At 44.3% G+C, this 16,002-nt stretch overlaps 1 protein-coding gene across 1 annotated transcript in view; it reads left to right on the top strand.

The window, feature by feature from the left end:
• PP2D1 (protein phosphatase 2C like domain containing 1) overlaps positions 1-15,783 on the top strand; it is a 41,135-nt gene extending 25,352 nt beyond the window's left edge. The window contains exon 3 of the mRNA XM_086939920.1: positions 15,071-15,783. Within this exon, the coding sequence (XP_086796046.1) occupies positions 15,071-15,783 (713 nt within the window). The remainder of the gene's footprint in view (positions 1-15,070) is intronic.
• Positions 15,784-16,002: the final 219 nt, after the last annotated feature.

The following is a 16,002-nucleotide window of genomic DNA, read 5'->3' on the forward strand; positions in this document are numbered from 1 at the left end:
CAGACCACCAAAACAAAAGCACCCTGCAAAAAAAACAAAGAAATGCCGCCACCACTACCCCCCACCCCCCACAAAAACCCAAACAAGAGCAATCCAGAACATTAACCAAAAACCAGTGCTCAGTCGCATTGCAGGGCGAATACGCCCCCACATGGACCAGGGGGGACAACGGGTCCTGGGACCCAGCCCGCGCCCCATCTCGGCGAGATCTCATGGAAGAATCATCATGGCAGTAAGGTAGCCCAAACGCCCCTTGAAGGGCTCAGCCGAAGTGCCGAGCAGCATACATTGATCCCATAATATCAAGCAATCCATCCATCCTGAAGACTAGGTCATCCCGTCCCCCCCAACAGAGGCAAACATAAAGCATAAGGCTCCAACAAAGAGTGCATATAGCGACTAGCAGCCCCGGAGTCTCAGCAGAGGGTCCTGCCCCTTCATATAGGAACCAAAAAGAGCCAGTCTGAGGGGGAGTTGCAGCTGACAGGGGCATACACAGTCTCACCCTCGCAGAAGCCCCGGATCCCTTGGAACCTCCTTACCATGGGTGCGATGGCTCAGGGCATAGCAGAGCCCCTCCGTGAGGCCAAAGAGACTCACACCTGCGGAACCCTTTCTTGGTCCTTGTCAGCGTTTTCCTCTTCTCGAGCTCGGCACCCAAGTTGAAGTGGAGGAAGCACCCTGGGAGGAGTCTCCAGAAGCCTCAGGAGAGGGACCCCCCTCATCCGATGGGAGGACCAGAAGAGTCTGTCCGTCCTTCAAATCGGTGATGTGTCGCCGCTTGTTGCGATACTCAAAACTAAGTCCAAAAGGGTATGTCCAGCGGTACCTGATGCCATCCGCCTGCAGCTTGGTAGTGATAGGCCGCAGCGTCTGCCTGCGCACCAACGTGGAGGGGGCGACATCTTGATAGATAGCACAAGAAAAATTCTGAAAGGAGACAGAATCCTTCGCTCTGGCCGCTTGCAGCACCGCTTCTTTGACCTTATAGGAGTGGAACTTTGCCAACACGTCGCGGGCCGTCTCCGATCACCATTCTGGGGGTACCCACTCTATGCACTCTGTCTAGTTTTATCTTGAGTTTCTGGGGGCTCAGGATTTCTGCGAACAGACATTCCACAAAGGCCTTAAGTTGCGTCTGCTGCAGTTGTTCCTTAAGGGCTTGAATATCGTCCCGACACTCCCCAGCGAGTTGCTTGTGCACCTGGTGTTGCGTCTCCAAGTCCAGGACTCTGGTGCCCACTGAGTCCACATCCTGTTGAAGAGATGACCATCGCTCAGACAAATCCGCTCGTAGTTGATCTATGGAGGACCTGATGTCTTAAATAAACACAAGGAATCCAACACAGAGGGAGGGAAGGGGGAGGAGTGATCAACAATTGTTGAAGCACTCAGTGTTCTGTAAAATACCCCTCACACACCAAAAGGCCCCTTGGTGTCATGCTTCATCATCGGGGTCTTCGCACCCCTCTATCGGGATGCGGCGTGCTGCGACCTACGACTACGCGGGAGCACTTATAGAAATGACTATGTGTGGTGTGAGGTGTGTGGGGTATGTTGTCATAAGTGAGTGGTGGGATGTGGTGAAAGATTAAAAAGTACCTGGCACATGAGTATAAAAGAAAAAAAAATGTATTCTGAACTGGTACTGTTAAAAGAAGTGTAGTGTGAGGTCGAATCTGTTGTATTAAGCAACAGGACCTCTGGTGTGCGTTGTCGACATGTTTCGGAGACAAGCTCCTTCTTCAGGACGGGGGCACAACCTCCCCACCTTACTCACGTCTTTTTAATAAAAATTGTGTATTTACAAAAAAGTGAAAATTATAGGCTAAGTGTGCCTACAGCGGTCTGCTACAAGTACAATGACCTGCAGAAAGACAAAAAAGAAGAACAACTGATGGTTACCCATGTAGCGGGTAGTTCAAGCAGGTGCAGTCACCTGGAACCTCACCATATGCTTGTAATAAGCCTGTTAAAAGGAAAAGTACTCACAACACAAACAACATAAAACACAAAAGGTACTAGGAGTTACTGTTAGTTGTTGTCATACTTGTGAAGCTTGCTTGTGGGCTTCATGAGCAGAAATTGGACGTCAGGGGTGTTGCTTGATTTGCAATCTGTAGTGAGGAATGATGCAGGTTTTAATAAATCATTCTCACTTACTTAGGGGGGAGAGTTCAGATGGCCGTTATTCAGTTGTTATTCTGCATGATACTCACATTAACAGGACGCTATGATCACCGTCTTACCCCTCGCGCTGCTCCGCTGGTGTGAGGCGGTAGTATGGTTTATGCTATTTATACCCTGTCAGGCAATTGGGCGGAAGCATCTACATGTCCTTGATGTCTTGACAGAGTTCAGTGCGGAGCTCGGTCTTAAATTCTTTGAGCATGGACATTAAATCTGCTTTCGAGAGGGCCATGGTCGCCTTGTCGGTATCCCCTCTGAGAGCCGGTCGTTTGTCAGCAGTGGTAAAGAAATTTGACACCTTGCTGGTCCCCTTATTCGTGCCCTTCTTCAGCGGCATAAGGAGGGGGCCCCACACGGCCCAGAAGCCCCTAGGCACTGCAGCGTAACCCCTCCAGGACTTGTCGTAGTCACAGGGGGTGATAGATCAAAGCTCCCTCTAATGCTCGGCACCTCTTCCAGGATCCAGCATGAGCCACTTCCACATCCGTGGGGGATCAGGTCGTCCAGGCGAGCGTCTGTTTTAGGGGCTACGTGCCCTGCGGTGGTTAGATGGCACAGTCGAGAAACCTACAGTCGCAGACCACATGCGGCCAATTGCGATAGAAGTCCTCCAATGCAGAGCTGTAATAAGGGGTGGCGCCCCGGGATCAGCAGCTAAAACCCTGAGTTCGTCCGTCCGCTGATGTGGCCCCTCAGGAGGCCACCCGTGGCACTGGCTATACCGGGAGGGCCCCCACCACTCAAATCCCCTTCACCCGCAGGTCGCAGGAGCAGCGGCAGGGTCCCAGGGGGGCGATCCTCCCAGCGCGTGTACTTTGCCACCTTCAGGATCGGGGCCACGTGGAGAGAGTCCTCAGGGCCCTGCAGCAACTTGCGGAGCCTCCGTAGCCGCCATCTTGGAGTCAGGCATTGCAAAGCTCCCCGTCGCAAAGTGCCCGCCAAGGCTCCAGTCGTCCGCCCGCGCTCTGGAGTTCACCGCCACCGTACCCGTTGCTCTGACGCCTCCAGCAGTCCTCCAAATTGCCGCAGCTGCCGCGGAACGGCATTTGCTTGCCGCTGCTCACTGCCTTCCGTCAGCCACCATCTTGTCCTCCGGCCCCCTCCGGCAGCCAGAACCAGCGCGTAGGGACCTCCCGGGACCACAAAGAGCTGCCCAGACACCTGCCGCAGACGCCTCACATCTCTCGTCACCCGTGGGTATGCAGTGGGGATGATTCCGTCAGGAATTGCCGCCAATATCGCCCGCCAGACAGCGCACGAACCTGGAGCCGATGCAGGCTACGCCTGCTAGGCCATCTTGGCCGGCCACGCCCCCTGTTAAACACTTTTGGTCATTTGTATGATAGTTTAAGTGTGCCTATGATGAGCACCTTTCAAATAAATTGTTGATAATTAAGTGTGAGTGGATTTAAAAAAATATCTTAATTGGAAATTGGGTGAACTTTCTTAAAGAGAGTCTTCCATAGGTTCATTTCCGCTATGGAATTTTACCAGGATTGGCTACTCCACAGACAATGACTTCCTCTCAGCTTTCTGACTCTGAAAGTTTAGTCTATGGAGGCTTGTGTGCAGAGCGTTTTTATAATCAGAGAGATAAGGACATAATGCATTTGAGAAAAGTAAAAAATCTATGGTGCTGCCATACGGGTTTCCTGTGAATGTGGGAACACATTCTCCCTAGGCCACACACATCACTCAGGAAAACCAAATTATGTTTAAGAACCAGGTCGTTTAGCGAATTGGCATAAACAGAGTGAGAAAAGTGTGTAAAGTTACATAAATGGCCATCACCCTGGAATCTGAGAACCGGCAAAATAATAAAAAAATATAATAATAAAAATTGATTAACAAAATACCATAGTTGTCAGGAAGTGATTAGAGAGAGACCAAGAAACATGGTGAGGCACACTATTTTGTAATGCTAATATCCGTGATCTTAACTGATAAAAAAAGTGGCCAATCCCCTACTCGTTCTACAAGCCTTAGATGCAAGGCGGAGTGAAAGAGCCCCTGAAACCCATTGATAGTTAAAGCAGACTAGGACCAAGTTTCTTAGCAACAAATAATGTAATGGAAGTTCAGAAAGTTTATGAAGTCCGGGTCCAAAGTTTTGGTGCGAGCCCCTGCAATGTTCAAGGGCGCTATGCTTAAGAACTTCTTATCATGGTTTCTCATAGTTATTCCCACCGGGTGGCACAGATCATATCCTTGTCCTGTCGCCCAAGGACAATCCGCCATGATATATTTGCAGCCGCAATTCTGGAGAGGATCAGGGGCTATTGAAAGTTGGGGGTTGTGAGGCTATGGCGATAGAGCAGGGGGAACATCGATACAAAGGGAAGTAAAAACCTTCAATGTAAATCCTCCAGGGCTAATAGGGGCTCAAATAATAATAATAATAATCCTGTATTTGTAAAGCGCACAGCTACCCGTAGTAAGTTTCCCGGCGCTGGGGGCCGTTGGGAAGATTAAGCGAGCTATTGCCTAGAGTCACATGGAGCTGGGCAGATCCCTGCCGCCGGTGCCGGGGATCGAACCGTGATCCCCTGCATTTGGCGTCAGTCGCCCTGGCCGCTGCGCCACACCTCTTCCAAATGAGTTCCTAGTTGGAATATTGAAGCACAACCGTTAGATGCTGATGTTGGGACGTCATGGGTTGAGGTTAGACAAAATTGATGGCCTGTAGAAGTAACCTAGAGGTTATACCTGGATATGGGAAGGGGAATCTGGTTGATTTCCCACTATTGATAAAAGGGACTTAACCACCATTGGAGATCTAAAGTTTACAAACATGCAATCACATAGGCGACTCCTTTCTGCCTTGCTCTACCCAGTGGGTTCTACAGGCCATCAGTATTTCACTATACACCCCCCGGTCTTTAAACCAATGAGTAACTTTGTTCTTCGGACCCCAAAAATCCTCATAAGATTGAGCAGAAAGAATTGGATCGTTTTTCAGTACTAAAACATAAGGGCTACACTCCGGAGGAAGATGTGTTTTAGGATGACTATTTCCAAGGAAGCTTATGGATTTGCCAAATGGGCCATTCTTCATGGGAGCAGGTTGTGCAGGGTTTAATATGGGGCCTTTTTCCAGCTGGTTGTTGCCAATGGTCAGGGGCCTGAAGCTCTATCTGTGGTCAGGCGGACTCGGGATGGATTGGAGGGGCTGAGCTTGTGGTTTGGCTTGAAACAATCACAGAGGTAGAGGGCGCAAGTTCCACCCCTTATATGGATGTGATACAGAGAGGGATTGCGGGGGTAGTAAGGAGGAATCAGTTCCTTTAGCTTAGTTTCGATGACTTCCAATCGTGTATAGAGTGAAGCTGTTTGAGATGTGATCTAAGATAGATGATTTTAAGTCCCCAAACAAGAGTCTTAAAGGACCTAACGTTTCCTTCCAGATTCCCTGCACAGTTTACAGATGTTCGGGGGGGGGGCAGGGGGGGTGTTAAAATACGGGGCCACTTCTGCTTATTGCCCACAGCTGTTCCTTTCCTCTTGCCCGCTTGGCAGGCTGTTGCCTCACTTCTCAACTGTGGAATAACGCTGGCAATCAGTTGGGGGCACCTTTGTCATTGAAGCCAATGACAAAGGTGCCCCCAACTGATTCAACACCTGAAACTCCTGAAACCTCAACAGAGATTAGAAAGTCAATGGACCCAGCGCCATTTTTAACTGAGAGTCTAGGTGAGACCGGTGTAAAATGGCCTCCCAGGGCTGAGGAAAGGGACAGACTACGTTCTATTAACTTGATTTTTCTTGAAATCTCTACAACTGCGCGATGCAGAAAGCCATCCAAAGTAGCCCTATATTGTCCCAACGGGGCTGCTGAAGCCATTTGTCTCCCCATTTAGCAGGATTGCGGGCAAAGTCAAGAGCAAAATGGGAAATATTGAGTCAAGCTCCGACTTACCATGCAAGCCTGTGGCAGTTTAGGCTAGGACCAAATGAGGTAGCTCTGCCTGCCTCTTCCTGGCGCTGATGGGCGCAAACAGGCCCCCTCTTGGCCCAGTCTTGGCCCAGGCCATGCCTTGGCGTGTTTTTCCCTGCGGGTCACCTCTGTTGGTTAAATGGTGCTGCAGCACTTACAATGCTTGTTGCGCCCCTCATCTGGGCTGGGACAGCTGGGAGATGAGTTCTCTCTTCCCCGCGAAGCTCTAGGTACTTGAAACAAAGGAAGGTTTACACAAAATAAAACCATATTGCTGTCAAACAAATTTAAAATACATTGGGTCTGTTCACAGCGGCAAATTTATATGTGAATAAATCAACAAGTTTATATTTACTCTTAGAAACTTTACTACTTTTGGCTATCACCATTTCTGAATACCTGAATTCAGGGGGTGGAACCTAATTTATAAAGTGTAAAGTTACTACATGTAACCATGCAGAGGTAGGCATAGTTCTCCATCTCCATATGGAAAAGAATAGGAAAGAGTAAAACAGTTTAATAAAATTTAAAACAAAATTGTACAAATGTTTTTAGTATAAATTATGTTAATTAATTTAATATGTTTATTTTGAATGCATAACAACTTGAAATTGTTACAGCACGTTTAACTTAATTTTGAGTTACATTTCTAATGACGTTAAATGACGTTAAATTTAAATATTTTATTAATGACTATATAAAAGGAGCACACCTAAGAAATATGCTTATATTTGTTTAAGTATTAAACATAAACAGGTATCTATACAATTAATTTAAATTAATGTATTATTCATTTTTTTAAATTAAAGACCATTATTAAAATATTCTATAATAAAACAATATTTTGTATTTGTTAAATTATACAAAATGTGTATAAATATTTAAAATGTTGAAATAAATAAATTTAATGTAATACTATTTCATATGGGGTTCTAGTCTTTTTTCCAATATGTTCTGCAGAAGGGTGTTGGATTACCACTGGTTGTCCATGTGTGGTGGTCTATGACACATGCACATAAGGCTGTCTTTGCGCTGATGGACCATTCAATTAAAACTGACACTGCAATAAGTGTATTCATTGGCTCACAGCCAAGTTTGCACCTGCTTGTGACTTAGGGATTAAGTTTTTAATTGGGGACCATGACTCCTTTTCATTTAGAATGGTATAATTTGAAGATATTGTTAAAGTGTTGATATGATTGATACCCTCCAGCACCTAGGGATAGCACTGGAAGAAAAGCAGGCAAAAAATAATGACAGAAGTCCTTGATCCCAATAGTTCTCATTCTGCTTGAACAATGCAGAGGCAAGGCCACTAGAGCCAGAGGCCCCATCAGACCTAGTGGCCGGTAAAACTTTGCCCAATATCGCTTACCAAACTAGTGAAAGCTACGGAAATCTCAGTTGGGGCTGGAATCATTGGATCTGTCAAAGTATGATTATATAGACATTCAATGTACTGGTTCCAGTTTACCAATGGGACATTAGGTAAAAGTTTATCAGCTTCAATTCCTAGGTTAATGACATATACCCAGAACAATTTTGCATCATTCTTCATACAGGTAAAGAAAAGGTAAAGCATCTCCTTTTCATAGGCTCTCGCCCATACTTCCCATATTGCATTTTTTTAGGAATTACCTACACAGTACAAACTGTCTGCTATCTCTGTACTACCTTCATTTTTCCTCATCTGACGTAGTTAGCGATTCAGGTTCCTCCTTTCGGCTTACTTTGATTTACTAAATTACATTTCAATCCTCTTCTGGTTTTGGTTCACCAAGGTGGAATTGAATTTTGATGTTGGAGAAAATCAATTACTCTGCGACTTGGTTAAAAATCCCAGATATGAAATACTGTAATGCCCTGAGATATAAATGGTGTCACCAGAGTCTTATCCTCTGTTATATTTTTAGTTGCCTATCTCACTCGAAGGTGCCTGGCCACTCCTTTCATGCGCCCTAAAATACACGAGGCCTCTGCATAAGCTCCCTTGGGAAGTGATAACTCTCCACGTACTTTACAATAACAAAGCCTTATGCTAAAGCAAAAGGCCCCCAAAACAGTGTAGAATAATCTAAGCCTGCTCTTCTACTGGGTGAAATACAAATGAAAGAGATTGGGCTATCTGACGCAACTCTATTCGCAATATAAATTCCCATCCTGTATAGCTAATTAAGGAGCGGTTCCGCAATTGCGTATTTTCTTTAAATCTGAAGCAAACTTGGTTGCACTAGTAATGAGGCCACTCAGGGTGGTATTCTTCACCCAAGAATTTACCCTCGGGAGAAAAGAATCTTCTTCCTTTAGCTTGTGAGGATGTTCTATAAATTTCCTAACCCTTGTTTCCTTCGACTTCCTCAATGAATATATATATTTATGTTGTATAAGCATTCCTATTGAACAGCCCTCAATGACAAGACTACAATCAATACTGATAGAAGATTAGACCAAATTAATGTTATCAACCCACCTTTGTGCCTTTCTTTTTTGGACTCTTTTACAGCAAGAACACTAACTGAACAAAACCTATGAAGTACTTTGTGCTTGGCACACTATGATTCCCTGATTACAGTTATCTCAAATGGTAATAAAGAGTGTTACTTCCATTGCCTATAATATTCTGTTCAAACTACTCACATTCCAAGAACAAATTTTGACTGTCTTCAAAGAATATTTGGTTGAAAAATATTTTAAGAGCGATGAATGTTCATCCGAGTCAGGGCAGCGGTTCCTCAACGTCAATCCTCAAATTGACAATTTGGAAAAAGGGATCTGGTGGTATTACTGATCTATTCTGATCTTGTAGGGAACTTACTTTGTGACAAGATTCATTAAGAGATTGCAAATTCATCACCCCTTGTATGTTCATATTAAGATAGAAAGCTCACCTTGAGATTTTGGGGTGACTTGCAGAATATTTGAAGAAGAGCACAGGCAAAACAAGACTTATGGATTATCAAGCTTCTGATAATTTCATAACCTTTATTCACCATGGTTTAAAAAATGTGCTTCTATGTGTTCATGATTACACCACTCCACTAAGGTGGAATGATTTAACATAAACTGGGTTTTTGAAAGCAAACCGAGAACATGTCTTTAGACCCTAGAAGTTTTAGTTCTTCATGGCTTACCAAAAGGAGACACATTTCCTCAATGGAGGTTGTCATAAGACCCCCCCTAAATGTGTATTAAAGATGAATGATGAAACTATATTATTTGCTAGATGCAGATATTGCATCAGTGTTGTGCTTATTTTTAACAGCAGTGCTAGGATGATCTGGTGAGTTCTCAATACGCTTACTTCAAATTGTGATCTATTACATTCAATTCACCTACGAACAATGCCCCAACGCAACAGGCATTTTGGTCACTCATTCAATTGATATCTACTCCTCCAGGTATACTGAAGAAAACAAAGCTGGTGCTAATGAGTTTAATGTATGAGATCTTGAAAAACTCTTATTAGAATGAATAATAGAATCATATAAACCATTTACACTTAGTATTTGTTTGAGTAGTGTCCTCATTTTGTAAAACAGCTAAAGAATACTCAAGATTTGGTCCATCTTATATATCCTCTTTAGTGGAGTACCATTTCATGAGTTCGGATTTATTTTTTAAGACAGCGTTGTCGAAAACTGGATAACACTCCATTTGCTTGGGTTGTGAAGAAATAAGGTGATGATAAAAAATCTTGTTTGCCTAGATTAAAGGTTATTTAATGATCTAGGTGTCAGATTTGTATAAAAACAATTTTCTGCATGTATAGACGTATTATTAGTCCTACGCACTATGGTGTCCAAAAAAGGTTGACATGTTTCAGCCCTTGGTCTGCCCGGAGGGGTCAAGGGGGCTTTCTTCAGGACCTAACTTGAATTATGCAACTTGCTACAGTTCTTGGTGAGAAACTGAGTTAGAATTTACCCGTTTATAGAGGCCAGTAAGTACCTCAAAGTCCTTGTTGGCGGACTTCAACAGATTGCCAGCGAGCTTGATTTTAAATATAAAGTCCCGTAGCTGTAAATAATTACAAAAAATCATGCTGAGGAACCGCATATTTAGTTTTTAAATGTAGCCATAGTGCCGGCATCAAACATATGGCCTAAACAAACAATACCCTTACCCGCATTTTTGTACGCATCTTACTGTCCCAGAATATGGAAGGGAGTAGTTCTATTGAGTCACAAGGGGTATAAAAATTAATATGTTTAAGAGAGATAACTTTACGTACCCAGCACCATCCTTTGAATGCTGTTAATGTAACCTTAAACTTAGTTCTTTGTAATACCTTGGTTCAAGAAAGCGCAGCAGCATTTGTCGAGATTGGCTGCCCAACAACATCGAATAAATATTAGGGCTTTCAAATGTCGGAGGTTCCTCCCCAGTAACCATGATTTTAATATGCGGGAGAAGGCAGGCTAAATAGTAAAAAGCAAAGTTTGGAACACCCCATCCACCTCTTAAAGGCGGGAGTGTCATAAATTTAGACGCGCAACGAGGAGATTTCCAACCCCATAGAAATTGATCAGAAATAGATTGCAACTTCGTTAATTGTACTTGTGACAGCTCCAGTGGCACAGTACGAAAACAATAAAGTACCTTAGGCAAGATAGACATCTTCAAAACATTGCGTCGCCCCACTTGTGATATATGAAGACATTCGAGCCTTTCCAACTGATGTTTAACTGATTGTAATATATCAGTCCAATAAACCGAAACTAACTCTCGGAGCGACAACCTAATTTTGATACCTAGATATTTAGCCTCCTGGGTAACAGGTGCATCATTAAGGCATAGCCCAGCTGTACATACTACCTGGGTTTTAGTAATGTTAAGTTTATACCCAGACACACTACCAAATTCTTGTGGGCGCAGCAACCTCAGCATTTAGCATTTTTAAAAGAGAAAACATAAAAGATTCCTCCAATTTGGATTTGATTACTAATGGTTTCATACATATCATCTTTTGGCAGGTTATTTGTTGTTGTTTCCAGGTGGATCACAGGAATTCTTTAATGCCACAGGTGTAGTTTTCAGGCTTTACATCATTGTTTAAAATAGGGACATCCTCCCCAAAGAATGTGGTCATTAACAACGGCTCCGGGACTTGGGTTAAGTCTTTCTCAAAAATTATCTACCTTAACTGCTTTGTTTAAAAACTTCCTCCTAGGTCGGCTTCTTGGTTGCTCAAAGAGCTTTCATTGTGATTTTGGAGTGCAACTAATCCCTACAAAACACTGAGCAGTACTGGCTGCAGCGAAATGGACTAACCAGGGGTTCGAGCCTATAACCGCCCAGCCTTCTGGCCAAGCGTACACTGGCAAAGTACTTAGCCCACTACGTGTATGCCTTAACACCATTTGACAGGCTGTTTTTATTTATTTATTTAGAATTTGTAGAGGGCCTGGTTACTCCCAAGGAGGGTCCCCACGCTAAGCAGTAGCCTCATATAATGGTCAGAAACAGTTAGGCCCTGTGCTCCTACTAACTCTGCCAAAAGAGCCGAGGTTTTTTCCTGAAGCTTACCTCTGAAGGGTCGAGTCTCAGGTTGAGTGACATTGAGTTCCACAGCTTGGCCACACAGAATCTAGAGGAACCATCCCCGGTTGCATTCGACGCACTCTAGGTATCACTGCCAGAGCTGCTTCTCCAGATCTAAGATCTTTTGTGTGAAAAATAATGTCCAAGCCAGCCTAATCTTCTTATGATATTCCTTTAACGCAAGCAGGTAGATCTCTTTGGCTAGAGTGCAATCGCTCTTCCACGATTTGCATTTCAAACGCTTTCATGACTTTTTAGTTTGTAAAAGGTCCTCCGTAAACCTTCTCGTCTGGAACGAGAGCAGTTTTGCATTTTATGAGGAGCTATCAGCCAGATTCATCAAGCGAAATGCACTCGCAAAAGGGCCAGATTCTGAGAATCTGGCCCTTTGCGAGTGCAATTTTTGCATTTGGGATTCATCATCCCAAATGCAAAAATCGCTAATAAAGGATTCGCAAATTTGCGAGGATTAACATTTAAGGAATCTCTATTAGAGATTCCTTAAATGCTATTCATGAAACATTTGAAAATTGTGAATTCCCAATTTAGGAGCGCTATTTACCACGAAGTCAAACCTCGTGGTAAATAGCGAAAACTTAGAAAAATGCATTTAAATGCATTTTTCTAAGTTGCATGTTACACAAACACATGTCCTTTGGACATGTGTGTGCGCAACACCAATGCAGATTAAATTTCAAGGGTGTTACAGGGTGTCCTTTGGACACCCCTGGCACCCTTGAAATCGCATCCTTATTTGCGATTAGCAAATTGCTAATCGCAAATAAGGAATTACTCCCCATTCATTCCTATGGGCCTTTACCCGCCTTTGTGCGCATCTTACTGTCCCAGAATATAGAAGGGAGTAGTTCTATTGAGTCACAAGGGGTATAAAAATTAATACGTTTAAGAGAGATAATTTTACGTACCCAGCACCATCCTTTGAATGCTGTTAATGTAACCTTAAACTTAGTTCTTTTGTAATAGCTTGGTTCAAGAAAGCGCAGCAGCATTTGTCGAGATTGGCTGCCCAACAACATCGAATAAATATTAGGGCTTTCAAATGTCGGAGGTTCCTCCCCAGTAACCATGATTTTAATATTCGAGAGAAGGCAGGCTAAATAGTAAAAAGCAAAGTTTGGAACACCCCATCCACCTCTTAAAGGCGGGAGTGTCATAAATTTAGACGCGCGACGAGGAGATTTCCAACCCCATAGAAATCGATCAGAAATAGATTGCAACTTCGTTAATTGTACTCGTGACAGCTCCAGTGGCACAGTACGAAAACAAAAAAGTTCCTTAGGCAAGATAGACATCTTCAAAACATTGCGTCGCCCCACTTGTGATATATGAAGACATTCGAGCCTTTCCAACTGATGTTTAACTGATTGCCTTTAGGCCCATAGGAATGAATGGGGAGTTATTCCTTATTTGCGATTAGCAATTTGCTAATCGCAAATATGGAATGTGTAGGAATCGCAATTTATTTAGCGATTCCTAATGAATCCCGTTTTGCAAGTCCTTAATAGCGATTCCTTAATAATCGCTATTAAGGACTCGCAAAACGGCACCATGATGAATCTAGCTGTATATGATCTAAGGCTTCCTCGATCCAGGCAGAGACTTGCAAATTGGCCGCCTTTGGGCAGTTATCTAGGTATGGATTGCGGCTGCTAAGGGCATATGAAAAAGCCTCCTAACTGACCCTAGACTAATTCCGTGTTTTGATAGGGTGAGCCGGTAATGGTTTCGGCGGGGGATGCGCATCCAGAATTTGAAAAGGGATAATATAGTGATCAGACCAGGCAATAGGAAGCTACTTTCACTAAGGCCAGATTTGCAAGAATGGGGTCCGGAGTGTGCCCCAGAGTATGCGTGGGTTCCTGTACTAGCTTTTGGAACTGAAGCGACTTTAAGTCCTCCATTAGGTCTGCACTAGTGTGCGAGGTTGGATCATCAAAATGTAAATTAAAATCCCCTAAAATTAGGAGTTTGGTGTGTTACAGAGAAAAAGCCGGGATGATATCAAGTAAGGCCGCGATGAAAGATGCAGCAGACCCAGGAGGCTTATAAATCAATAAGCCGTTGAGGGAGTAGAGAAAAAAAGGGTTCTTCGGAGCCACTGATCTGGACTTCTGACAAGCTGCGGTGCAGCTTTTGCTTATATATCACCGCCAGACCCCCTCCCCTCGGGTCTGTCCAGCCTAGAGATTGCGTAGCCCATAGGAATGGCATCTACAATGTCTGGTAAGACTGAGCATGAAGCCAGGTTTCCACCAGAAAAAGGGCAGTCATCTGCTGGACCGATATGAGGTTGGCTATTTCAAATTTATGCTTGGGAAGAGACCGACATTTTAATAAGAAGCATTGGGCAGCCTTCGAACTACAGGACATAGTTGAAAGTCTCAGGAGTAGGACAAACGAGCACCCGGGGCATGCACTCTGTCCCATGTCAACCTTTACAGAGTGGTGGCAGGTGGCATTAGTCTCATACTTCAGAGAGCGTACCTCAGTCGATGAAACCTGGGCTAAAAATTATAGGGTGTCTGGCCCCTGGTGCCTTCCAGGCGCGGACGGGCGCAGATGGGCTTGCCTTAGGCGCACCCGCTGCGCATGGTTGCACCAGGCTGCTACTTTCATAGCCTGCGTGACTAGAGCGCGAAAGCCCACTCTGACCAACGGGAGCCGTCAGGGATCAGAAAAGGGCAGCGCAAACCGCGGAGGGCGTAGAAAACCCACGCACGGGTGAGGACCACACAGCAGCCCCCCAGGTAAGCAATGAGAAATTAGCAGAAAGAAGGCAATTCAAATCATGTACAAGCATATAAAATTATGTAAAAAAAAAACTTCACATTTAGTTTAACAACTTTACTTTTAGTTTAAAAGAAAAACAGTCAAGCAGCCTCCGAAACCGACTTTTCCTGACTGATAGTGGTGGAGTGAGCCTCCATCATACAATCACAGCACAGAGTGACTTTTAGTCACACTGTTTCTGTGATCTTCTCTACTTGGTGCTTCTAGTACCTGCAGTAGTACAGGACGTCTTAGCAGGGTAGTGGCAGTAACAGCTGCTTCGGTAAGGCAGAGCTTATTACTAGACCTGCACAGTGCTCCATGTGTTTGTTACAGAGTCACTGATATGTAATTTCAATAGATCTTGGTCACTCACAAAGTTCTCATCTACTTCTCAGCTTTTCATATTGTGTTTGATATAGCCATATACTTTGTCCTTATGCAATATCTTGGCAAAAGCTGCCTGTGGTGGAAGTAAACTAAATGGTCTAAATTGGCAGTATTTCCACTTAATCTTTAAAAGGGGTATTTACAGGTGGGAAAAAGTTAATCTTTCAAAGTCTACACTGAGAAATGATGTGGATCTAATTTTCTTTAATTCTGTCCTACCTGTAGGTGACATCCACGCGGTCTTGTGCAGAAATGGAAAAAGCTACCGCCTCACAAAGGAGCACAGCACAGCAAACAACCGGGAAAGAGTCCGGGTGAGCCAGGCTGGGGGATCCATCAGCAAAAACAGGGAGAATGGACTACTCGAAGGCATCACCAAGTGTACTCGTGGCCTGGGTTGCCACGGAGACCCAAAACTGAAACGGTCCTATATCCCAGCGCCTTACGCCGTCTCAATTCCCTTAGATAACCACTGTCAATTCCTCATTTTGGCATCTAGCGGGCTTTGGGACGTGATCCGTGATAATGAGGCGGTGGCCATAGCGCAAAAAGTCCTATTCTCCTTTCTGAGCTGCGACCGACTGCGTTCTGCCAAAGACGCCAGGAAACGTTCTATCAAAGGACAGCGATCCTCATCTGTCAATACAGAGGAAGACGAAGCTCCAGCAACGACGGACACAGAGGACACCACGAAGGAGGACGCTACCGGTGATCCACCAAGCAACCCCGGGGAAACTTCTCCAACTCCAGAAGGCACCCAAAAGGAAGATGATCCAGACACAGTCTACAACAAGGCAGCTGCTTTTGTCAGCAACCAGCTGGTTAAAAGTGCCCTTTTGGGAGGTTCTCGAGGAAATATCACTGTTATGGTTGTGCTCTTCCAGGGGTGTGACAATGACAACAGTGACATCTTGAACACCGCTGGACAGTCGGCTTAGTCTGCAGACCCTTTCCACCTATTAATCAATTGGCAATGTGATAGGAGAGCAACTTCAGCACTTTTCCCTCCATTTGTATTCATTTTAAAATGTCTTTTTAAAAACATGTTTCTTTGTTGGAATGCCAGGCATTTCCCAGGTAATTTCAGCAAAAATGCCAACCATCTAGACACCGTATTTCCATGCAATTTATAAAAGACAGAGTGCAATATGTACAAT

Source organism: Lissotriton vulgaris, chromosome 10 (genome assembly GCF_964263255.1).
Source record: "Lissotriton vulgaris chromosome 10, aLisVul1.2, whole genome shotgun sequence".
Lineage (NCBI taxonomy): Eukaryota > Metazoa > Chordata > Amphibia > Caudata > Salamandridae > Lissotriton > Lissotriton vulgaris.